The following is a 25,253-nucleotide window of genomic DNA, read 5'->3' as shown; positions in this document are numbered from 1 at the left end:
TCTCCAGCGGCATGAATATATTATTATCTACACAATGGGGCTCTGCTTATTGTTTATGAATTACCAGCCTTCCAAAGCCAACAAAGGCCCCTATTTTCATAGAAAACGCCATTTTCATTTCAGCTCCATTTGATTACCAGAGCAAAGAAAATAAAAAGGCCTCTCCGGTCGCAACGTCCCAGAGGGATTCATTCGTGCTTCTCTCGCTCATTCAACGCCACTGAAAAGGTTTCTTTATTGCTTTCTTTTCAGGGCCAACGTCAAATGGGCTTTTAGGAGTAAACCAATGACAAAAAAATTATTGCTTGGCTATTTTGTACAATAACAGGGCCGGGGGAAGAGAGCAGTCCTGTGCTGTCTTTGTCATCTTTGTTTCCCTTTTCTTTTGCTGCTTTCTGCTTCTGGAGAGGAAAATTGCAGAGGCTAGAAATGAATGGCAAGGCTTTGAAGGGATATAGAGAGAGAAAGGCGAGGGCGACACAATGCAACAATACAAGTCAAATCGAAATGATCACTAGCTATTGAACACAGTGCAGAGAGACAGAGAGGCACAGTGCAGCTCCAGAGGACTGCGGATGTGCGGGTTCCTTTAACAAAACAGACACCTGTTGGTTCCATGTCCAAAAACAATTCAACCCCATTGACTCTTTCTTTTTCCATTCACAATGGGGCTGTTGATTCCACCTCAGGAGCTCTAGATACAGGTGCACAGTTCAGATCTCAGGTGCTGGGGCTGATTTTCACATTTATCACACAGAAAAGCCTAAAAGTCTCTCCAAGCCACTTTTATCTTTCAGGTACTACTGAGACAAAACTTGTTTTCAGGGTAAAACCAGCTGCAGATTTCCCATTATTTACATCAAGCACACTCATATTCTTGAACAAACAAGGCCAACTTCCTCTTACAAAAGATAAGCTGAATTATAAGCAATAAAGCCCTTACTCAGATCGGTACACTTAGTGGTTTTCGTGCTACAATAGCTTATAGTGGCTAATGTTAGCCAACACAGAGCTGTTAGTATGTCACAAACAATGAATCACAAAAATAACAACAAGAGTCGGTAAACACACCACAACTCATCATGTGGCCTAAGTCAAGTTGCCTAATTATGTCTTGATCAATTTACATCTGGTATTAACATGTGAACACAGTGGTGCAGGTGTGAACGCGCACAGGACACCTTTCACCTGGAGCACAAACAAATTGATGAAAGCAGTCTGTAATCAACCTAAAATGTGCCTCTTGTTCACTTCAGTGAGAAAGCATGATACCTATTGGCTTTCCGCTGTGAAGCGAGTTTTTTAATTTGAAGCTCTCCTTTGTCCAGCCAGATAGACAGAGAGAGTGAGACTGAGCTCTAAATCAGGAAACACTAGTTATGCATATTCTTGTGAAATTATTCAAGCAGCAGAGGAGGAGGGATGCTGTGGTGGTTACAAGAAAAAGAATGTACAAGTGAATGACAAAGCTGCACAGTTTACAAGTTATTGAATGCTGCTGTCAGCCCCTAAACCATTCTCCTATGGTTATGTCCTTGTCTGGCAGCATTGTTTTGCAACAGCACATGGCAAATTTGACGTGGCAAAATGCCATGAAAAGAGAATCTTCTCCACAACTTGAAAGGAGACCTACAGTAACTTTGCCTCTGCACATGATCTCATGTACACCAGGCAAGAAGCTACAGACAAGCATTCCTCTGCAGACCAACCAGCTCTAACCACAAAGTGGACAATAAGGAGAATGCCTATTAACAGCTTGAATAAATCCACATGCACCTTCATCCTCTTTATTATCCAGATAATGTATAAGAGCATCACTCATTGCCAAAGGGATTGCACATCTCACCTTAAACACTGATGATATCCTTGCTGATCTCATATGCAATGAGAAAGAGGAAACAGGCTTAGATTTCAACAGAGATAGATGGAAAATGAAAGGAAAATCCTGAATAAATGATCAGTCTCTTCCAGGATCCACAGGACACAAGGGGCCACTGAATGGTTTGGTGAGGATGAAGATGATGTGACTCATATGTTGTGACCTTCACAGTCACCATATCTAAACCCAGTTGAAACCTCATGGGAGATTTTGGATCTCCAGTAGACTTCAGACAGTCAATGTGCACTGAAGCTGTTCCGGTGACCCAGCACTTTACTGAGACAGCTTGTGTTGGGTCTTCCTTTCATTTGTCACCTGTCTGCATGTTTGGGAAGCAATTATCACACTTACACTGAGTGAGTACTGAACCAGTTACCTGATGTTAACTGCAACTGCACAACTTGAACTCAAGCCTGCATTTGTTACATCAGCACTGAGTATAACAGGGTAAAAACTATTTTCCTCACGCTGACTGTGGAAGATGCTCTTTCATCTTATGCTTTGCTTCCTTTTTGTCCTCTTGGATGAATATTTGGCTGGAGACAAAAGGTGAACCAATCAATTATTCCTTTTGCAGGGCCCCGGTGCTGTTGTGAAAAGCGTTGACATTTGAGCTTTCCAGACGGCATCTGCAAATTTATATGCCTTCTATTGTGTAAGGCAGCCAGCCTTGCATCAAAGGCTGTAAAAGGCCTTGTCAATTTAGTAAGGACGGCACCACAAAGACTCCTTTCTCCTCTGTTATTATGGGAATAATGCTTTTCACCCTCATCCTGCCAAAACTCAAATTGGCCATGTGATATTATTGATAGCATTGATAACAGACATCTACCATGGCAGCCATCAAACTGTCAATAATGTCTTATGAAACAATCACAATTTCAGCAACAGCTATCCTTTACAGAGGCTTTGCAGTGTCTACATATGTACAGTAGGTGTCTCTCGAACATAACAGAGCTGCCTGAAACCGGTGATACTGGACACCATGACATGATATTACTAATCCAATGAATCAATCATGTTTCCCTGATGGAACCTATACTGATCCTATACTTTAAGCCCATTGACTGAATCAAATCTGTTTGCTCACTCCTACTGGCTACATATTTTATGAACACTGCTGCGTTATATGCCCATAGTTCACCTTTTTACAAGGGTAACTGAATAGGAAAGTGAACTGTGGCGTGCTGAGAAATGATTACACGCTAACACACTGTGGTCCTGCAGGGTAACAACCTATGGTGGCCAACCTCAACCAAAAACAAAGCACCATTCTCAAATGTCTGGCTATGCTCAGCTCCACTTCACTTTCAGGTAAATCTCAGTGGTTTAGAGTTTTAGACATTCTTGTTTATACTCTCAGCAGACAGACACTCATGTATGTAACTGGGGAAGATAAAATATAGAGACACCTCTGGATGTAGTCCAATGCAACGCCACCTTTAACTATGACCTCAATAATAAACATAGTTGAATTTATACATTTATGACAATTTCACCAAACACTGAAACATTCTGAGCTTCATAAACACAGATGTTAAGGTGAAAGTGTTGCATTGAACTGCATACAGTTGTACAGGTGTACCTAATAAAGTGGCTGAGTGTAGGTTTTCTATCCGACTTGAACCTATAAAACAGAAGTTGTTGCCAACATGAGCAGTGCTTTAATACCAATTCTATTTTGTTATAAAAATCAAACTAAGTGCTCAGTGGTTCAGTCATTCATATCATTAATTAATACAGAAAAGACTGAACACTAGAAATGTTTACAAATCTTAAAACCTTACAGCATGGTCACATAAAAGGTCTCATGCATCAAAATACTTGACCAGTACTGCAGTTGTGCTCATTGCCCTTCATTCTGCACAAAAACAAAACAAGGATTTCTACATTCTCAGAAGCAGCTAAAAGAACAGCACAGCCCATAAACAATCACAATCTACAGGTGACTGAACAACCAGCATCCTACATGTTCATTCAGATAAATAGGAAATAGCTCATGATCTCTGTGGGATCACATGCTCAGCAACACACAGCATCAACAGGAACACAACAAGACTTAAAGAGACAGATAGACATGTCCCACTGCGGGACATATAACCAGCAGGCAAATAAGTGTAACAATTTGAAAGTGTAATAATTTGACTTACATTTGTTGTCCGAGTCCAGAAGGTCTCCTTTCTCTCATGGAAACTAAACATCTGTCAGGTTTAATATTCCGCTGTAACTGCGGTTGTTTTGACAATCACTGCACTTGTAACTTGTTTCCTCTCTCCATTGCGTCTAACGTCACATTAGCACCATGATAAAACTGCGTTAAGGTCGGTTAATTCTCACGGTTGCTTACTTTAACTAAATTAACGTCATTTTACATCCGTGTCTGTAAAAAAAAAATGACAATTCACATTTTTACAGTTTTTTTAGCGAAGAGTCCGTGCACAGCTCCCGCACAGTAGCGCAAAAGTTTTTAATCAAGGGACAACATTCACACGGTGTGGCATCCTAAGGGTGCAATTCCTCTGTTTGACCACATAGGCAGAATAACCTCAGTCCGCCGTTACAATCCAGAGAGGCGCTGTTTCACCTATTAGTGAAAACTATACATAATGGGATCACAGGTGTTGAGCCAAAAAGTGTATTTCCTATGCCTAACGTTCTCCTCATATATAATACTTGAAACCTTCAGTTTAGTTACTTGCTACCATATAAAATAAAATAATTCCAACCCCCGCCCCGCAATCATTCTACAGAGTCAGTATATATTTCCTGCTTTGTGCTGTAGACTACAAACACTTCATGTTACTCAATACTGGTATAGTATAATACCTTAAATCTGCAGTGAGATATACTGTATATCTATTGGAGATGGACAACCAAGTGTGAGTTTGATTCAGCAATTTATTCACAGACAAACAGGTGAAATAAATAGAGGGGGGTGATTCTTGTAACTACTGTAATCATCTTCATCACTAACATTTGACCCACATTTACACCAGTCACTTTCAGTTAAATACATTAGTTAGAGTTGACTGACATACTGTATTATGTAGCTTACATTAGTGTGATTTTATTTTCAGCGAAGTTCATTTGTAGATGAAGTCATTAACCTTTACTAAAGGGATTTTTTTCTCCCCATGGCACGTTTACTGATGCTCAGTAGAAATATGCAGCTTTTCTGTACAAATTACCTGTAGTGTGTTCAGTCAGTATTCCAAACCAGAACCAGCTAACAGTAAAAACACAATCACAAATATAAAAATAAGAAACCATTCTACAATAGGTTGCATATTTACTTTGTAAAAAAAAAAAGCATTTTTCAGTGTTGTATTGCTTGGACTTGAAAAGTCACTGAGCTGACTCACGTCTTCTAAAAAAAAACGAACTACAAATGAAGATGAATATTGAAGGTCCAGGAGCAGGACCACACCTTAACACAAACCTTTTACTGCAAGCTGCAAAGTGCTTTAGTTTCTCATTAACCCACCCACTTCTGCCTTAATCTTTCTCTGTCCTCTTCTCTACCTTTCTGCCCTCCTGTATCTCTCCTTTAAAGCCATACAAATTCACCGGAAGCCTTCCCCCAAGATGCCCTAACAGCTACCAAGCAGCATCAGCCCAAGTCACACACAAGCACATCTCACCCTCATCAACATCAACTATAGGAGTGATCCTGACTAGTGAAATGAACTGTGATGGTATCTGTACATCATTTCAGTGACAGTCTCTTCCTATGAAACCCATTGGCTCAGTATCAGATCAGAGCAGTTTGCTATTTTCAGTTTCAGTGAGAAAGTTGATTCACATAATGAAATATATAAACTAATGTGTTGTTCTTATTCATGCACCAGAGCAGTCAATGAAATAAAAGTACATGATAAAAAGTGATTCTTTTGTCACTGCTCCAGAGAAGGCAGTTTGTAAAACAGCATGACAGGAAATGATGTCATCAAACTGACCAGCTAATTTGGCTTCATAGTTTTACGGTCAGTTGGGGTGGCAGTCCATTTCTCTTGGTCCAGGTTGGTGCACAGGTACCTCTGAAGGTCAAAGCAATGTGGAAAGGAACGGTGAATAGTGTGATGAAGTGTTGAACAACCGTTCATAAGTTGTTTGGTCATTTAAAATAAAAAAAAGCCTGGTCTCTTCCATGATGATAAGATACTTATTTGTCTCAGAGGTTAGTCTCGTCCCATGTTGGGTCATTCATGTTCTTCAGGACTCTCCTGACAATCCTCTCCAACTCTTTCCTGGATCGCTGCTCCTCCTCCAGTGTCCTCTTCATCCTCTTGTTATCCTGCAGGAAAAGAGGGAGTGAGATGAAGACAGAAGGGAAGAAAGAGGAGAGATGTCTGGACTAATAAGAGGTAGTGAGGCTGAGTAGTGACAGCCAGAGGGACTAAAACAGAAACTCTAAAGAGTCACAACTGTGTGCCACCTGAGGCCTTAAACATACATGTAAACACATGCCACATGTATTAATTAAAAATAATAATGTTTGAGGGACAGTGCTGATACTAAAAGTCCAGATTAGTAATATACTTAACTGCAGACTCACCTGTTTGAGTTCCTGGACCTCATCTTTCAGGCTGTACACAGTGTCCACTAGACTCCTGCAGGAACAGAACAGCTCTACAACTGGACAGCCTAAACACCACTGACTGACATCATCTTTTCCTCATTGTCACACAGTTTTAAATGTATTTTTTCATGCTTACTACATTTTGTTTAGTTTAGCTCATATTATTAAACTATAAACATCACACGTAACACATGTTCTCTCTCCTCTCTCACCTCTCCTCCACTACAGTTTGTCCATTGCTCCTGGTTTCCTCCACTATGATCTTCTCCTCCTCTGGAAACAACATGGGCACATCTTTCCGGCTGGAGCCTGGTTAAACATTGTCAGTGCGAGTTATTAATCCTGCATCACACAAAATATGACAAATGCACAAACACACACACATGCACAGAAGCATGCTATATCATTTCAAGTGGTGAACACAGAATTAAAGAAGAATGACAGCATTACAGGTTAATCTGGATACAGGAGTGGTAAGCATCATTTTTAATTAATAAGAAAAGAAAAATGTACCTGAATGATGGGGTCAGGGGTCAAGTTCTAGTTATAGTGCAGTTTGTATTCACTCTGAATGCAACAAAAAAGGCTGCATGGTTTGATAAAATCACAAAGGTAGATTAGACACCCAAGTGATATATGACCTGTTGCACCACAACAGAGGGAAGTGGGGCACACTTGCTGCTTCAGCCTGTACATGTGGTTGCACTGCCTGCATATGATAAAATGGGTACCAAAACTGTTTTCCAATGGAGAAAGCTTTATGCCCAAGAATCAAAACAACAATAAAAAAAAGTTTAGAGCTGGATTTAGTCATCAGAAAATGAACGTGCAGCTTCTGAAATGTGATTTATTTGATGTCCTTGCTCTTTTTTTATAATGATAAAGAATACCTTTGGGCTTTGGGGTATACGTATAAAAAAGTCACCATCACCTCTATGATGGGCAGATTGCACTATTTGCTGACATGTTATGAACCAAACCATTACTCAGCTAGTCTAAATAAATACTCTATAGATTAGTGAATAATGTTCTAGCCCTACACAAGTAGCTCAAGGTGAAAGCTTAGAAAGTGACAATGCTCAAAGAGGATTTCTTATATTAGAAAATGTCCAATACTTTTCAACATCATTGGTGCCATTATATGGACTGTATTTTATATAGTGCTTTCTCACAGTGTGTTGCACTGGCCAAAGCGCTTTACAGAAGATCATACACCATTCACGACAGGCTGCCATGCACCGGCGCTAGTCTAGCAATTCGGGGTTCAGTGTCTTGCTCAGGGACACTTAGCGGGGAGACCGGGAGTCGAACCACCAACTCAGGAGACGACTGCCCTACCTCATGAGCCACAGCCACCCCATATATATGACTGGCTCACTGCTTGTTTTGTTTGCATGCATTAAATATTCTCTTCTATGGGGTATAACCTTCCTGAAGCTACTGTATCCTAATGGGAATGCATACAGGCTTGCACATAAAGACTACTACTACTAATTATGCTAAATATAGCTACAAACATTACATATGGACATACACACAGCAGGTTAAATATCTGGGCTGATATACAGATGTTGTAAACCAGCTGTCTGTAGTTTGTGAAACCAGTATCTTACGAGAAAATGAGGCTGTCCTGTAACTATGGGCGGTCCAGATACTGTCATAATCCGAGTCCTCTGATTGGTCAGAACAAGGTGGGTTGACGGTAAGGCTGGTGTCAGCAAGCACATGGTTGTGCATGAGGTCAGTCCCTTGCCAGGCTGTGTCAGTAGATGGGGTTTGGGACAAATCAAATTGAATGTCAGGGGAATGAGCACAACCCACATTGATTAAAGGGTTGGGGGTGGACAAAATATTGCAAAAAGTTTGGGAAATATGTTTTAAACATAAATATGAAATGCCACCAGAAATAGAAGGGAAAGTATGTGTGGGATAAAAGATTAAATTAAATGAAACAAGAGGAAGGTTAAAACCAAACAATGGATGAAGTAGGTAATGAAAAAACAGTGATTGGAGGAAGAGAAAAGCATTGGAATGAAGAGAAGATATGAACAAAGAGGAGAGAGAAAAACAGTTACAGCTGGAAGCAGAGAAAAACAGTGGTCAATAATAAGACAGGAATGTGTGAGCATAACCATGGTTAAGCATGAAAATACTGATGCGTGTGGACTTACTGGAGTTGAGAGTCTGTCGGGTCTTGGCGCTCGTACAGTAGGCCTCAATCACTTTCAGAATCTGAGCGTCCTCCTCTAGAGCCGCTGTGCCTGAAAGGCAGGGCCAGGGCAGAAGGACAGGTGAGTCCAACAGACGACATTCAGCTGCACAGCTTCTTACATCCATATACAGCTTCGGCAACAATGAGACTCAGCTGACTACAACTAACTACAGCTCAGGCAGGAAGCACCTGCCTTTACTTATAGTCTTCAGGCCCACTCCACCAAACCTACAAACAGCTTCATCCTCCAGGCTGTGAGGATGCTGAACGCTGTCCATTACCTCACCCTCTGCCCCTGGACCATAACCCACCACAGAACATAAAAAGTCATAAAAAAGACTACCCCTGCTGTTTGCACAAACTCAATACATTCCCCATTGTTATATTACATGTAAATCTGCTGCTGATTGTTCTTTTTACCATCATATCTACTGCTGTTGGTCATTTGCACTGCTGTCCATGTACATTTCATAAAATATTATGCATTCCATCACCAACACCACTGATGATGTTGACCACATGACAATCTTATTGTTATTATTTGCACTATGTCCACTGTTTGCACATGGCTTTGAGTTTCATCATAGTCTATTAGGTTGTACCATCTAGTTTATCCTTATTACTTGAATTCAGTTTTCATATTCTGTTTATTCTGTGTTTATTCTACTTTTATTCTATTTTAATTTCTTAAATGGTATGGGCATTCAATATTAGGTGAGAGAGAAACAGTATTTTGATTTTTCTGTATGTCCTGCACATATAATGAATTGACAATATTAATCTTTGATCTTGATCTTATTTTAGTGGAAGTGATTATAATACAGTTTAAAGCCTGGGGTTCTACTGTGTAAGTTAAATTTTTTTGGTAAATATTTGGAGTATTTTAATGTATAAATATGAGGTAAATGTATTAAATCAAACAAGATTAGAATGAGCCGGCTGCTGACTGTCCAGTGTCTGAAGTGAGGTTAATCAAACGCTACCAGTTTCATTAAAGGCTGACATGACCCATACAGCTAAACAAATCAAACACTGATTATCTGTGGCTGTCAACTTACTCTTTCTGGCAGTGAAGTCCTCTTCTGAAGGTTTCCTCTCTGGCTTCCTTTTAGGGAGGAGCTTTTTCATGTTCTTGGGACTCTTACTCATATCCTACAAAGAGACATAAATACTGTATGTATACTGAAAAAGTAAATGTTATTCCAATTTAACAATAAATTGTTACACATTATTTTGTTATGACAGCGAAGATGAAGTGAATTTAGCAGCTAAAAACATCTTGGAGATCCCCAGAATCCATTTAGTACAGCATTGGTCAGCACCTCCTTGTAGCAGAGAGCAGCGGAGGGCCGGAGTGGAGGCGCAGGCCGAAGGCAGCTCAGGCTCCAGGGTTTAGGGGTACTTGGTGGCTCCAGGGGCCGCCACACTGGGGTGCTACTGTGTGCCATCCCATAGGAGGAGAGATGGGGAAGGGTGTGGTAGGTGTGTCCACTGCTCCCTCCACATGACTCAGAGTGTCTGGAAGGAGTCACGGGATGAGATGGCAACTGGGGGAGGAGAGGAGAGGTTAAAGAAAGGATGAGGTGAATAAAGTAGTAGATAATGCTTAACTGACATTTGACTTTTTTTTTTTGAAAACACAGACACCTACTGTGTGACAGATAGACTGAGGCTTGTGGGAGTGTCTGTGTGCAGTTGGAGTGTGTGTGTGTTTTGTGAGAAGGTCCAGCCAGTCCTGTAGCTCGCACTGACTGTTGCAGGCCACCTGTATCCGCTCACACTGGCCACCTGCACAACAACACACACAACCAAATGTGTTAATGTGCAGACAAGCAGGCATAGGTCCCACAGACAAACCACAGCTGTTTCATAACGAAAGATATACAAGCACATGTTTGCCCGGCTGCACCTGCCTCTCTCACTTCTCTCCCTCTATTTTAGCTCCCTTACCCCTGATTTCTTTATCTGACACACCTGCTTCACGTCCCCTCAATCACCACCAGCTGCACCTGATTAGTTTCTTCCTATTTATACCGTGCTCATCGTCCACTTCCCTGCCAGTTCTTTCAACACACAAGCCCGTTTCTATGCTGATCTATTGTTTTTGTCTACTATATGTATTTGCTCACACTCTTCATCCCAGCTCCGTTCCTGTCTTGTGCCCTGTGTCTTATATTCCCAACCGCTATCGCTCCTTCGGACCACGGACCTCCTCAACTCCACATCACTCCACTACGCAGGTCGATGCACAGTCTCCCATTAACTGTTTCTGTGACTTTGTCCCCTCAGCAACCAACCACCACGACCAGTCCAGGAGTGAATCCTAGCGTCCGCAGCCCGGCCTCTTCCTTATCAATCCACCACTAACTGTATGTTTTCCAGGACTGCCGCTCGACACCCGGTTCTGCTCCATATTCCTTCACCTGGTTGTACACGTATTTTCACTGTAAATAAACAGAGCACTTCTTGCACCGAAGTCAGCTACCTGAGTCCGTCATTTTTTACTCGCTCACCTTCCTACCAGAGCGTTTCTAACACATGCTTTGGCAAAAGGCCTTTCTATTTGTACTTGCAGTAAGCTAGTAGTTTCTGACATCTCCCATTTCTAATGGTTGAGAAATACCCCTTACTCTAAAAACCACATGACACCGACATGGTTCAGCTGACATCAGTAGGATCTACTGCTAAATGACAAAGATGGCTGACCGGATATTTCAAAAGCATTCCTCAGGCTGTCTCCATCTTCTATTCTGGAGATGAGCATTCCTGATAGTGGCATCCTCCCCTACAGGAACACGTAGAAAAATATGCAGGGTTAGTCAAAGGACTTTTTGATAAGTTCATCTTTTGAGGATCATTTGAGTTTCATCTGGTACAACACATACCTGATAGATGAATCCACTCATTCTCAGGCTGGCTGATAGTATGATCAAAGTGTGAGGGAAGAGGACGAGGTAGCGTTCATTTGACTCCTGACAGACAAAGTACAGTTTATGTACTCTATTGTAGTTGCTCAAACTCAGCAGTCTTGTGTGTTAATTTTACATCTGAATGCAACAGAGTATGTTCACATGATGCCTATTTGTAACAGTTTGTCTGAAGCCTCCTCTAGGTCAAGGTTATTTTTATTGCCACCTAGTAGTTTGAAGGCTGTAGTTTAAATTTCTCTTTTGATGGGTACCTGACAGTTCTGTGTGTGGACTGTGGCTTGGGACATGTGGAGAACAGGGCCAAGGGTTCTGATGTCATCACCCTCCCAGTTTCTGATTGGCTCTGTTAAAATCTGCAACTCCAGGTCCTTCTTCTTCCTCACCTCCTGGCACTGAACCTGAACACGCACACACACAGAACCAAGCAGGACACAAAGGCACAAAAAGCCTGTGATTGTGTTCTAATCAACGCAGTGTAGGTTGTTAGCTGGAGGTCCTTCTTCTTCCTCACCTCCTGGCACTGAACCTGAACATGCACACACACAAAACCAAGCAGGACACAAAGGCAGAAAAAACCTGTGATTGTGTTCGAATCAACGCAGTGTAGGTTGTTAGCTGATAGATTACACATAAAGGTCAGGAAGAAGAAGAAATTAAACATAAGCCACTGTTTGTAATCTGTCAAAAAAGCAACACCTCCCTCTGTGAGCACAAATGTCTTTACACAGTCTTTAAGTAGGGTTTATTCAGGAATTCCTTATCTCTAGACTACATTGCTAGGAATCAGTACAGTGGCCCGTAGGGGCAAGGCACATACAAAAGTGAAAGTACAAAGTTTTTATTTTGGCTATTTTGGGAGTCCACTCTAATGCTTTTTAAGTGTTAAATGAGTGGCACCACATGGCACAGTAACTGTGAAACTGAAGAATACTTCATATTTAAGACTATTCATCTTAAAGCATTAATAAAGACATAATTTTGATAGAAACAGTTATAATACCGTTACAGATAGATGATCGTGTGTGTGTGTCTTACTGTGAGGCTTTTGAAGGCCACCATAGAAGCCTGGAGATCGGCTCTGTCAGGGTGTTGCTCCTAAGAGGACAGAACATATTAAACACTAAAACACAGGCAAAAGAGCCTCAGCTTCACTGACTTGTTCAGAAGGAAAAAAAAAACACTACTCATTCGCCTATTATCACTCAAGACGATATCAACAGGTAGAGAGATTCAGGGCTAACCTCCATGTGTCTGTCTAGCTCTTTCAGCAATGCTGGGTATCTCTCCAATCTGGTGAACGGTTTACTCAGACTAGTGGTCAGAGTGAGGATCCCAGGGGTAGATGCCCCCTTCGACTCCATGTACTCCCCCAGCTCTTCACTATGAGGAACATGTATGGAAAATTTGAAACAAACATCTTTATTTTCTCTTCAGAGCACAAAGCTTAATTGTGTGGTTCACCTGCATGCACACACATTGCACTCTGCCTGTACCTGTGTTGTGTGAGGACATGGACAGCTGATGGGTGGTTGGAGCAGTATGCTACATAGATGATCTTCATTTGGGGCATCACATTGAGGAAGAAGGCCCCGATCCTCTGCTGGCTCTCTGGCACTCTGCACAGACAAATGTCATGTTAGACTGGATGCCAACTGCCAACTGTACAAACTAATACTGGATAGTAATATGGGGCATCAGCCAGTGCTCATAATGTGTAGAATTCATAAAGTATATTAGGAATACAGAGGAAAATCTAGCTGGAAAACAACATCGACAATAAGGCAGCATTTAAGACCATCACTATCTCAATATTTGGTCAGTTGTGTGTTTGTTAATAAACTTTTTTAATTACATAAACAGACACTTGTTGTCTATTGTACTGCACTTACAAAGAAACTATGTTGCTTCACTCTACCACTAGACGCCTACATAAAGCTTCAGTCAGGCCAAATGGTGGTGTGAGCCTCATTTTGCCTGCACCCTGCTGTTTTGGAGTAAATCTTGAGGAATGCATTGATAGTTAAACAAGAAAAATGATGATTGATTACAGAAAAAATTCACAATTTATTTTCTCTAAGTTAATGCCAGCTAACTGATTAATCAACTAACTGTTTCAGTTTAACTAAGCATTCTCTCACAGTGAAAATACTACTGTATTAATAACTGCAATAAAATGTAACAGCCACTAATGTTTAATGTGTTTATAATAAACTGTTAATACTAAAAAGCTGACATTCATAGATATTACAGCAATCCACAAAGAAAGAGCACACAAAATAAGGTGATGTCCTGACTTTGTATGATCCTCCAAGGACTGAACCAACATCTGCTGGAAGGTTGAGATCTCCTCCAGATTTCCCTGAATACAGCTGATGTCAAGATTGCTGAGTCTGCAAATCAGAGAAGAAAGGAATCATCGTTTAACTTGAAAGTGCTCTTTGGTCCTAACTGATAAATATGGTGCAGTATAGGTTTATATATTTGTGTACTAATTACAAAGTTGGTGAATAAAGATAAAACCTCAAACAGACTGGTATTTTGTCATGACATTCAGAACTATTACCATGAATCTATATATCAAAAATAATTTCAAGAGGGAAATCAGTTCCTGTCTGTATGGCATTCAATGAAAATGGATCATATTGTATTTAAAAAGTCAGCTGTGGGTGACCCTGACATTTTCAATAAAAGGCTGGTATAGATAAATCACTATACTTGCCAAGTTTAAATAGTACAGTGGGATATCAATTAATGTATAAATGTGTAATGTATGTATAAGTGTGGCACAGTGCACATATGATATAGTTCATGTGTGCTCCTACAGTATATTCTGTGAAAATTAGACAGTAGGGATGCTGGTGTGTGCACCTCTAGAACCTGACCTTGTTGAATAAAACAATAAAAGGTTTAAAAATAGCTGTACTTGTCTGTGGGGTGCAGTGAGCGCAGGTATGAGCCCAGAAGACTCTGTAGCTCTCTGGAATATTCAGCCTCTGCTTCCAGGATGTTCTGTAGCACCTGACAGAGACATGACCCACAAACACATACTGATGTTAATATTATGTACAGATTGATATAATGTAAAGGTGAGAGAAGTTTTACATGACAATAATGTATTTGTTTGCCCCTGACAGTAACTATTCCTGTAACATCTATTTGCATGTGGGTCCCATGTTTTCCTGTAATTTCAGAGAAAAGAAGTGATATTTAACTGCAAATTCACAGTTTCCTACATGCCAACTGTCTATAACCATCTGTTTTCTGTATTCTGTTAGGAACACATTTTGTGGAAGTAAGACATGACACAAACACAACACTCTTGCAGGTGAAAACTACACAAAGCAGTTGGTTTTTCACTGGGACATGGATTCAGTAATAAGCTAATGGAAGGAGATATCAGAGTCTGTGGGAGCTGTGACACTGGCTCAAGTAGCTTTCAGCAGGTCCGATTCCACAGGCTAACTGGCTAATCTCTCCACAACGTCAGAAACCTCACAGGAATAAGATTTCTGCTAAGGAATTGTAACATTTTAGACAAGAAACACAAGGGGCTGTGTGTCCCCTCAGGTCAAGAGACAGTAAAAATGTGACTGCAATTCAAGCAACTCCAATTGTTTATCTATAATAAAATATAATGTATATACTTTTATTAAAAGTGACTTGTACAGAGAGGACAGAGACAGGATGCCTGGGCAGGCGCTGGCAACAAGACCACTTGTATTTTCTTCTGAAACAAAAGCATGGATTTTTTTACACACACACAGAAACAACCTAAAGCCTGCATCCTCCACTAATGCAAGCATCTGTCTTAAAGCTCTGGGAGGCTCTTTTGGAAGGAGAACAACATTTTTTATTTATAACTTTTTGCATTTCTGTCTGGGAACAGTTTTGACTTCAGGCAGGGTCAGTGTGTGTGTGTGTGTGTGTGTGAGAGAGAGACTCAGGTACTCAGGTAAGACGAACTGTCTAGAGACAGTGGCAGCTTGTCATACTATTAAAACACATATACACACACTGACAGGAGCAAACCCTGGGGCAAGGCTGCCCCAGAAACCACTGGATTGGAAAAAATAACCTACATTACATCTGCTGCACTTTCACACACTGAAGACACATGCAGATGCTCCACAATTCACCACATGCTTATGCACACAAAGACCCAGCTACACAACCATTAATTAGATGTGAGGATGAAGAATTATCCATTTTAACAGTCTACTAATGGAGACGCATGTGACAAACATCCATTAACTGAATTCACACCAGCAGTCTAACTTACAGCAGGCGAGACAGAAAGCCAAGACAACGGAGATCATTTGTTTCATTTCTATGTGCTCAGGTCTTAAAAAATTCATTAGTTCCCACTGAATGTTAAACATTTGCCACAAAATCTCTAAGCGCTTCTGGAAACTGTGTGAAGTGGTAGATGTTCTTCCTTTCCTCTCAGTGCTCTCATCAGTATTTGGTAATCATAAGATAAGCACAGTATTAACACACAACCAGGAACGCAGACAGAGTTGCTTAGGATTGCGATGCTTACCACATTGTAGTAGGTCTTACTGATGATTGTGGCGTCAAAACCTTTGGGTGGACTTTTCAGTGTCCCAGACCTTGATTTGTCTGTTGTCTTATCTACAAAGAGAAGGACAGTTCAATGATCATTGGTAGGGAATTAAGAAAAAAACTATGTGTTTAAATACTGAATACAAATGTAATTGACTGCTAATATGAAATGGCGACTCCAGCTACACTCAGTTTACAGTTGCTCCTTTTTAAATCTTGGCTTGTGGGAGCTTGTTTAGTGATGTGTTTTATAGTTGGCTTGAATTAAATACAATGCCAAGCCACTTCAAGTTAAATTTAAGGTTGACAATTAAAATTAAAAGGAAATATGTTTTAATTTAAATGAAGTTAAAATTTGAATGTAACATTTTAAAAACACAATAGGATTTTCATAATGCTCTGGCCAGTGTTTATTTACCCGTTTGTAGAAAAAGCTGGTTAATGGGCATAAGCAGAGACAGCTGAACATTTAGGAACACAAACTTTATAAAAGTAACATCAACAAATCTTCCACGTTTTATTATGTTTCACTTGCACATTTCAGTAGAAAAATACCACGTCTCATGGTAGCTAAACTTTCATCCTGATCCAATATAGTACATAGAAAAAAATGAAGTTTCAACATTCTGCACTGCAGGGCAATGCTGTTGTCATTAAAGTATGTAGGAGAACCAGTGATTTAAAGCTTTAATTCACAGATTCCACAAAACCCTTTCACTGTCCTGGTCATTGTTATTTCAGCACTGCACTGCCAACAACACTCACATCCTGTCAGTTCACATTGTCCTTTGCAGACACTGCAATGCAAAAGACAAATATGCATTTTCTATATCATGACTAGCTCCCTATACTTTTTAGATCTATCTAGGGCTACATGAAGCTGAATCTGCTTTAATCTGGATGCTATGTAAAATAAACAGTCATGTCCCCCCTGGCTACATAACCTACAGCTCTACCTGATGATTCTGACAAAAGTTCTGCCTCAGTAACACTGATTTATATTACTAAACCCAGAACAGAGGTACACATGCAGCCCCTGAATCCATGCTGTTCACATGACAAACAGCTATCAGAAGTATGGGTCTCTCTGGTGTGAGCCTTCTCTCTCTCACATTAAGCAGCTCCCTGTGGCCAAATGAATTTACTGAAATTCCTCAGTGCACTGTTATCATGGTCCTTGCTTTCTGCTGTAAACTTTAAATCAGGAAGTTCCTTTCTATAAAGCTCTGGAACTTCCTGTCTTTGTGTGTGGAGCTTCCTTCCTTCTTCCCTACCTTCCCTCCTCAGAACTAAGCAACACAGTAAAGGGTATGGTTCTTACAAACACAGGGGGCAGCAGTTAACAGCCTAATTTCAATATTTGTCTTTCCAATAACATTATGTAAAGACCATCATTCCTAAGGTGTTAAATGAGAGAAAAAACTTGCAGATACTTTCAAAAACGATGCTAGTCAAACACAAACAGTATTTATCACACCTTTCAGGTAAAAAAAAAAACGTTTGTGAAAAACACAGAGATATAAATAAATAGAATTTTCTGATATATTTGGATTCTTGTTGTTTTAGACAGTGAACAAACTAAACAGTTGGGAAAAAATAATTGATAATGCCTCACAAATTCCTTCATCTTCTGAGTTTATTCAGTTACATAAAATAAACTAAAGTACATACAAACCCAAAATGAAGTTCCTTCTTACTAATTTAAGGATAAGGATAATCACCTTTACTGGCCAAGTATGTTACACACAAGGAATTTGTTTCCTGTACAGAACCGATGGCAGCCATCTGCAGTGCCACCTCAACCGACAGGGTTCAGTGTCTTGCCCAAGGACACTTCGACACGTGGACTGCCAGCACTGAGATTTGAACCTTCAACCAGGGAGACGACTGCTCTACCACCACACCACTGTCGCCTCCCTATTACATGCAACACTTCCCTTGCGTGTTGAAGAGTTTCATGTATGAGGAATTCAGACCTCAACTAATAAACACTGAATACAGTTCAGCACTCAGTTGTAATGTTTCATCAATAATTTGGCTAGTGTTCTTCCTTAAAACATCATACTACAAAAACAGCTCAGTAAGTTGTTATCAGCAAGAACAGACCTGCAGGATGAGTGCTTGTTTGTGCACATCTGTGTGTGTAGCTGTACTTCATGCAAATTCATATGGGAAGCTTTGGCTCTACAAGATGATATATAGTAGTATATGCTTTAAACCAGACAAGACAAGTGCAAGACTCATATGCAGGAAAGGTAACCTAGCCCCCAGCTGTGACCAAAACAAAGGAACTGTTCTGAAAAATAACAGGGAAATTAATGGTGAAGCAACACAACTGCACCCACCGCTTCCTTTTAGCTCCCGTACATAGTTACTGGGGAACCATCCAGTCTTGCCATTGAGCGAGCCTTCCCACCAGCCCCCTTCCTCCTGCCTGCTCACACTAATGATGTCGCCCTTAGAGAAAGAGAGTTCATCCTCATTGGTCTGCTGGAAAGGAAAGCGTGCCTTGACCAGAAACTGGCCACACCCACTGCCTTCTGACATGTCCTGGGAAAGAGGAGAGCAAGACAAACAGAATCTGATATATAGTAACTGAAATATAAGCTCTGGTCAGAGAGGAACAGCCACTGTACAAGAGCAGGACTCCAGAGGATGGATATCTGACTTGTTTACTGTCATTTCTTAGGAGTTATGTTATTTTCACTGTTGTTGTTACTCACCAAGCTGCGGTACTGAGGCTGAAGCAGTTTAGAGGACCGACTCTGGGTGTTCAGGGAGTCAAAGGACTTGATCCTCAACGTTGAGGAGTGTGGCACACACACACTGTCTCCAGAACCTCCTAAGACTGCACTTACACAATGATCCAATATATATATTAGAACTATTTCAATGATAACAATATGAAAAAACATAAACATATAAACACACATTTATAGAGCACTACAGAACAAAAAGTAAGGTGGAGGAAAATGAATGGGAAAAAAATCCTACAAAATAAAAACTGCAATAATGAAACATGTGCCCTAAAAAAAGAAAATACACATTCCAAACATACACATAGAAATAAACACAATAATCTTACCTTCAGTAGCTTTGTTAAGGGCAACCAAAGAGTTTAAGACCTTGGGGAAGTTCAGACCCTGCAGCAGGTCAATGGCCTCAAAAGGCTAAAGGAGAAAAATGAAAAAATACACAATATATTTTAGACCAGCAATAAAGCATTGAGGGGTTTGAGGCAGAAGAGGGAAGAAAAAAATGTGCATGCATTCATAATAAATTTGTAAAACTGACATCAACAAGGACACAAAGCTGCATTCCTGACATTTCCATGCATGTGCTGTATCTCACACAGAGATGGGGTGTTAAATAGGAAGAGATCTACAGTATGGCCTCCAGACAGCTAGTAATCATAAAACATGGATCAACAAGGTTTACTGAAGTTATCATATTTTTGGAAAATACTGGTTTTGATCCTTTAAAACACCCTCTTGTTATTTATCTTACCTGTGTAATAAATCTCATTATGACTTAAATTGCAGGTGATTAATGGGGTTTACATCCCTGTTCCAACTGGGGTCTGAAGCGGGATTACTCAGTCCCCCCTGAGCTCCACCTTGTACTCTCCCCATCACACACACACACACACACAGCCATAATAAAAATACCTCTGAAGCCCCTAAGCTTGTGTATACCACACACTGTCAGACTTACACTTTCCCAAGGTGTGAAGCAGGAACAATCTGGTTTGCAAAAGTCAAAACTGAAATGGTGTGATATGTTAACAGTTTAATTTACACTTAAACTATTTCATGCTGAGAACAGCAAAAAATAAGCTAATTCTAGGTTTCTTTACATATTAAGATTAGTACACAGGCTGATTAGTAGTCAAAGCAGTATAGACCCAATGGTTAATGCACACTTTCACCTCTCCCACTGGCATTACAGTTGCACGTGCACACATTTGATGTATTAACGGTAGCTGGTGGTCCTTCCAGGTATTAAGATACTAGTATAACAGCTCAATGGACTTAATGAATACGTAAATCTGACACTGAGAACCACATATACAGTAGAATGTCAGAAACAAATAAAGGCCTTATATTTCACTAATGGAACAAAGTGTGTTTGATACTGAAATATTGAACAGCAATTTATTGATTCCTGGAAGAATGTGATAGATTTTGTGTCATTATATTTTTACTTATCATTAAGTGAAGAATGATTACAACAAGCCCTGTAATTGTTGATCTTCTTTGAACAAATTACTGTAATTTTACTGCACACTATTGTGCTTTGAGAACTGTTTTCATTAAATTTGTGTTTCCTTAGAGATACAACATTTTATGTGACTTGATATAAATAACAATAACAATAAACATAACAATAACAATAATAATATCACATATTAAAGCGCATAAACCTCAGTCAAGGCACATCACTGTCCCCATTACATCTACATTACAAGAGGTACTGAGACAGACAGCATCCTTAAAATAAACACCTGACTGTTCAATCAACTTGCCTGATATTAGAAAGCACTTGATTTACTGTTGCAGAGAAGGCACTCTAAATGCACAAAATCAATATCCCACATGATTATTAATAGCAAAGTCAAATGTATGATTTCTTATTATTACTGTTCTCCGATTAATTGTGCAGCTGTGGTTAATCTGGGAGTCAGAATTCATGCACATTCAGTCTTGTCATCCACTCTGTAATCCTCCTCTATTGGAAAGACAGTCTGGCTCGTCCTCTGCTTGTCCCATGACAGTCTGGGAGAATTACTCCACTGATGTCAGTCAGTCAGGCTGCTGGTAATGGAGCCCTTGGCTTCCAGCATCATGGCTGACATGCCTTTAATCAACCTGATTGGAAAATCCAACGACTGCCTGGTGTATTGCATTACATCAGCCTACCCAGTTCCTCTCCTCCATTTCATCTTTTCATACACTGCTCCTTTACCATGGATTCAAGTTTTTTTAAAGCCCATCCTCCTTGTCAAAATAATTTTCCAAGTACGAGACAAAACCTTGTTATAGGTCTGCAGCCCAGAACTACTGTGTTCTCTGATCTGCTCTTTTGCATTATGAAGATACAATGGCTGTTTCCATGGCAGAGATCAGTAGTGCATGTATGTGCTCCGTAGCCCTTTCTTCACACCCACTGTAGGCCAGTATATAACCTGGCTTGACCCACTGTTGTGCACGGACAGACATGCGCACACCCTAGAATGTGCTTTTGAACTCTGATAACAGATATTTAGATTGTTTTTTTAAATAATTTTAATATTGCCAACTTCACATTTGCTGATTTCTGTGCAAAACAAAACTGCAAAACTGTTTATCACAACAGGAAAACCTCTGAGAGAACATCCAGAACACAATAATCACCAATAATAACATGAACACATATCTTCATGATCAATAAATGATATGATGATAGTCTTGCTAAACTGTCTCATCAGAATCAGAACACCAATTAACTTGACTACACTTGAATAGAAAGACCTATGTACACAGTATGTTTATTGTTCCACAGACTAAGTCACAAATTAAATCTGCACCTCTTGTTTCCACGACTAACTATAAGCCATAACTCATCCTGATGCAGTCGTGATACTTGTCTGCAGATTCATAAACATCAGCAACAACAAGAAATGTGCAATATCTTGTCTACTGTTAATGTGTCATTAGTTCACACTCCTTTACCCGCATTTAATAACACAACTTCTTAGTAACTACCGCACTTAGTGGTTTGCACCTTGTGTAGCGTAGTGTCTGGATTAGTGTCTTGTGAACCACTCATTTCACCACTATAGTAATGACTTTACATGTTTGAACGAATGAGACATATTATAGTGACTAAATCCAAACAACTAAACTCAGACACATTTGGTGGATTTAGCTGTCTTATAAAGAAGGAATATCCGTAAATAAATGTCCAGCCACAGCTATATTTACTCATAAATGACACCTTTCCAGCTGGTGAGGAGCTAACGTTAACCGTGGCTGTCTCGTGCCGTTAAAAGCAGTAACGTATAAACAGCATCAACACACAGTTAGCTTCATACTTAAGTTTTACAACACTATTTAAACGATAGATAGGTTTGTGGGAATATCAGGTATTTTGTTTTCTAGGCTCAACACTGTGGAAATGCATTAATAAATACATAAGTGATGTGTTAACTCACCTCCACACCGAACGCCCCGCAGCCTTTAATGAACTCGGTAATGTTCTTCTGACGCTCGCTGTCGCTCCTCGGCTCCTGGAAAAACTACACACAAAAATCGAGAAATTAGCTTCAAATACTGACTCGGAATATTAATAAAGTGTTCATGAAGACATTTCAGATTTTTACGCATGAATACAGGTTTACGCCAGACGCTGCTGGTGCACTTGCTACTTACCGCTCACCATCAACAAGCTAGCTGAAGTAATAAGCCAAACTTCCGGCTTCAACTTTCAAAATAAAGCATCAATGAAAAGACTATATTTTGTGTTTGAAATTGGTCTTTGGGTTGAAAAAAATCCCCATTATTCTATCGCAGTCAGAAGTTAGACACCTAGCTGTTGTAGTCTAGCAGTTTTTATTTTATTTTTTTTAAGTTATTTATGATCCACCATTTTAGATTTTAAATCGTTTTTTACTTGCCTATATTAGTTTTCATAATTACTGCTGAAAACGCATGTAGAAATTATATATTTGTATAACTTGAAAAGAAGGCTCTAAAAAAGTAGACTAGCGGTGGCAAAGCTAGAGGAGGTAACATAAAGTGTAGCAGGTGAGCCACCGCAACTGATGCTATATCTTTATTTTGAAAGCAGCCTTGCCTCGCTCTGTGTTGTGTTGTAGCTTTGACACAGATATACAATATCCATGGGAAGTTGGATAAGCCAGAGGAGGATATGACGCTGACAGGTTCATGCAATATAACAGTATTACAGTATTAGCACCATTTGCTACTACAAACCAAACGAGCCCACCAGGCACACACCTAGGGGCCCAAGAGGGCAGGGTTCTGCAGAGCCTGTGTATGAAGTGGGTGTTAAGTGAGTGTTATTTCTTGTCTAAAAGTCATAAAAACCCAATTCAGTTCAATTTTATTATTAACTTGGTTAAACCACTACAAATAGATGCAAACCACAATCAGACTGAAAATGACCACACAGTGAAACAAAACAACTACAAGCAGATGAAAAAATTACTATAGAGACACAAAAGGACTGCAAAAGACACAGAACTACCAAAACTACCGTAAAGAGACACAAACCATTACAGACGGACACAAAATTGCTACAGAGACAGAAATGATCATAAAGAAATGTTTCAACTACAATAGAAAGGCACTTGAGTAGCAAAGCAAAAACATCTTTCAGAATTTTCTTATGAGAGAATTGTTTTAAATAGGCTAGTCCAGACCCTTTGCCCACTTTTTTGAGGAACTCCAAATTGTTTTGGATGATGTCTTGCTTTATTTAGCCTGTTTATAGAGACTACTTCTGTATCATTTGTGTTTTATGCAAAGCTGCGTGTATCTCTTATTGGCTGTTTTTAGTCTTAGGCCTTGTATTTTTCTTTCGTAGTGCTCTTGTCCCTCCATCCACTTACTTTGTCCACCGTCCCGGGTCTGAGCCGCTCCAGCAGCCTGCACAGCACCACTCCATCCTGCAAAGACGCCTGGAGGAAAGCCTCTGGATCCGAGACACTCTTTTTGGGAGACTCCAAGACCCCCAGCGTTATGAGCCACGTTACCGTCTGTTCGGCCGAATTCATTCCCAGATCTCTAATGCTCTAAACAATAACAGCAGCACTCTTCAGTGTTTGCGCTCTCCTACTTATGTTCCGTCCAAAATGAGGCAGGAGGCTCAGCCCCGCCTTGTGTGAACATTGCGCTCAGCGCGCAGTGGCTTAGATCCCACAAGCCGTTATTCCAGCACGCAAAAAAAAAAAACCTGGGGTGGAAATGAGACGTACGGGTAGTTCCTTCCTTCCTTTGACAGCCTCGTATTGTCCCAGACCCCTCTCCGTCTCTGAGCGGATGTTGGCATCACCTTTGCTTGTGCACAACTGTAGCAGCACTAGTCAAAGATGATATTGTAAGACACAACTTCCGTTGACAGCTTTCAAATTAGAAGTCTACTTTCCGAGCGAATGGAATTCTTTGCAAAATAAACGATTGAGCTGAAATAATAGTCATGCTTTTGAATGCAGCCCCTTTGCTTCCGTTTTAAGCCTCTCTATCTCTGAGGCTCTTAACGCTCCTGAAAGCAGCACCTCACAGGACCATCCCATTGATGACTAACGGCCTAATTAAACAGAGGATGCTGGCTCTCATCTGGTAATGTCAGAGAATGAAGAAGCCTATTAAATTCCCAGATGGCTACAAATTAAATGTATTTCTCAACCCGGCATTTTCCAGTAATGGTCATTCAGTTTATGCACACAGTTATGTAGCACTCAATATAATTTGTTTATATTTAGTCTCAATATTCTTTAATTAAAGTCTTGCGTTTTATTGCTGCAACAGTGCGAATGACGACACTGTAATTGAGGGACGCGTATACAGCTATAGTAGGTCTACAGGCTAAAATAGACCTAAGCTATATAGATATAAGGCAGTATTTTTAGAATTAAAACAAGTGTCGATATGAATAGTTACGACTTAAATGGTGACTCATAATTTAAAAAATGAAGTCGAAGAAAGAAAATCGATTTCTTCCTGTGGCTGAAAGCCGTTTATCACGGAATCAAACTGGGCTGCATCGCCCTCTGCTGGACATTTACGTTTCTGACAGAATTTTATTCAGAATCAACACTGAAAAGTACTGGATGAAAAATATTAATACGGAATAATAAAATAATAAAGCAGGTAATCTGGTAACTTTTGGTCACCAGATTCACAATAAACCACATACAAAACTGATATAACATTACTGTCACCTGAATATACCCAAATGTTAGGCTTTAATTTAATTTTATGAGCTGTTCAGTGTTGTGTATACTTTACAGCTCATATAACCTAATTTTATAACTTCATGCCTGCTCTCTTTATAGAACATTGACCCATACTTTTACATACAAACTGC

General features: G+C 40.1%; 1 protein-coding gene across 3 annotated transcripts; it reads right to left on the bottom strand.

Annotated features, from left to right (window-relative positions):
• Positions 1–4,764: 4,764 nt before the first annotated feature.
• On the bottom strand, positions 4,765–24,221 carry LOC109960551 (rho guanine nucleotide exchange factor 7-like). 3 transcript variants are annotated; one of them, XM_020600727.1, is made up of 22 exons: positions 23,776–24,221; positions 22,357–22,440; positions 19,249–19,333; positions 18,887–19,011; positions 18,509–18,713; positions 16,141–16,232; positions 14,524–14,618; positions 13,895–13,990; positions 13,094–13,216; positions 12,842–12,980; positions 12,636–12,695; positions 11,852–11,998; positions 11,556–11,642; positions 11,377–11,455; positions 10,322–10,458; positions 9,993–10,217; positions 9,729–9,822; positions 8,630–8,719; positions 8,072–8,215; positions 6,671–6,767; positions 6,435–6,489; positions 4,765–6,173 (listed from the first exon to the last, which is right to left on the bottom strand). In XM_020600727.1, the coding sequence occupies exons 1-22, from the start codon at positions 23,938–23,940 to the stop codon at positions 6,051–6,053; spliced, it is 2,547 nt and encodes an 848-aa protein (XP_020456383.1). In that variant the 5' UTR covers positions 23,941–24,221; the 3' UTR covers positions 4,765–6,050. The 3 variants fall into 3 exon arrangements, with proteins under 3 accessions (XP_020456383.1, XP_020456385.1, XP_020456384.1); XM_020600729.1 differs by lacking the exon at positions 23,776–24,221 and adding an exon at positions 22,581–22,593; XM_020600728.1 differs by lacking the exon at positions 8,072–8,215 and having other exon boundaries at positions 23,776–24,219.
• Positions 24,222–25,253: the final 1,032 nt, after the last annotated feature.

Source organism: Monopterus albus, unplaced genomic scaffold, assembly GCF_001952655.1.
Source record: "Monopterus albus unplaced genomic scaffold, M_albus_1.0 scaffold48.1, whole genome shotgun sequence".
In the NCBI taxonomy this organism is placed as follows: Eukaryota; Metazoa; Chordata; class Actinopteri; order Synbranchiformes; family Synbranchidae; genus Monopterus; species Monopterus albus.
The sequence above is the reverse complement of the archived record's forward strand: the minus strand, read 5'-3'. Positions and strand labels throughout refer to the sequence as shown.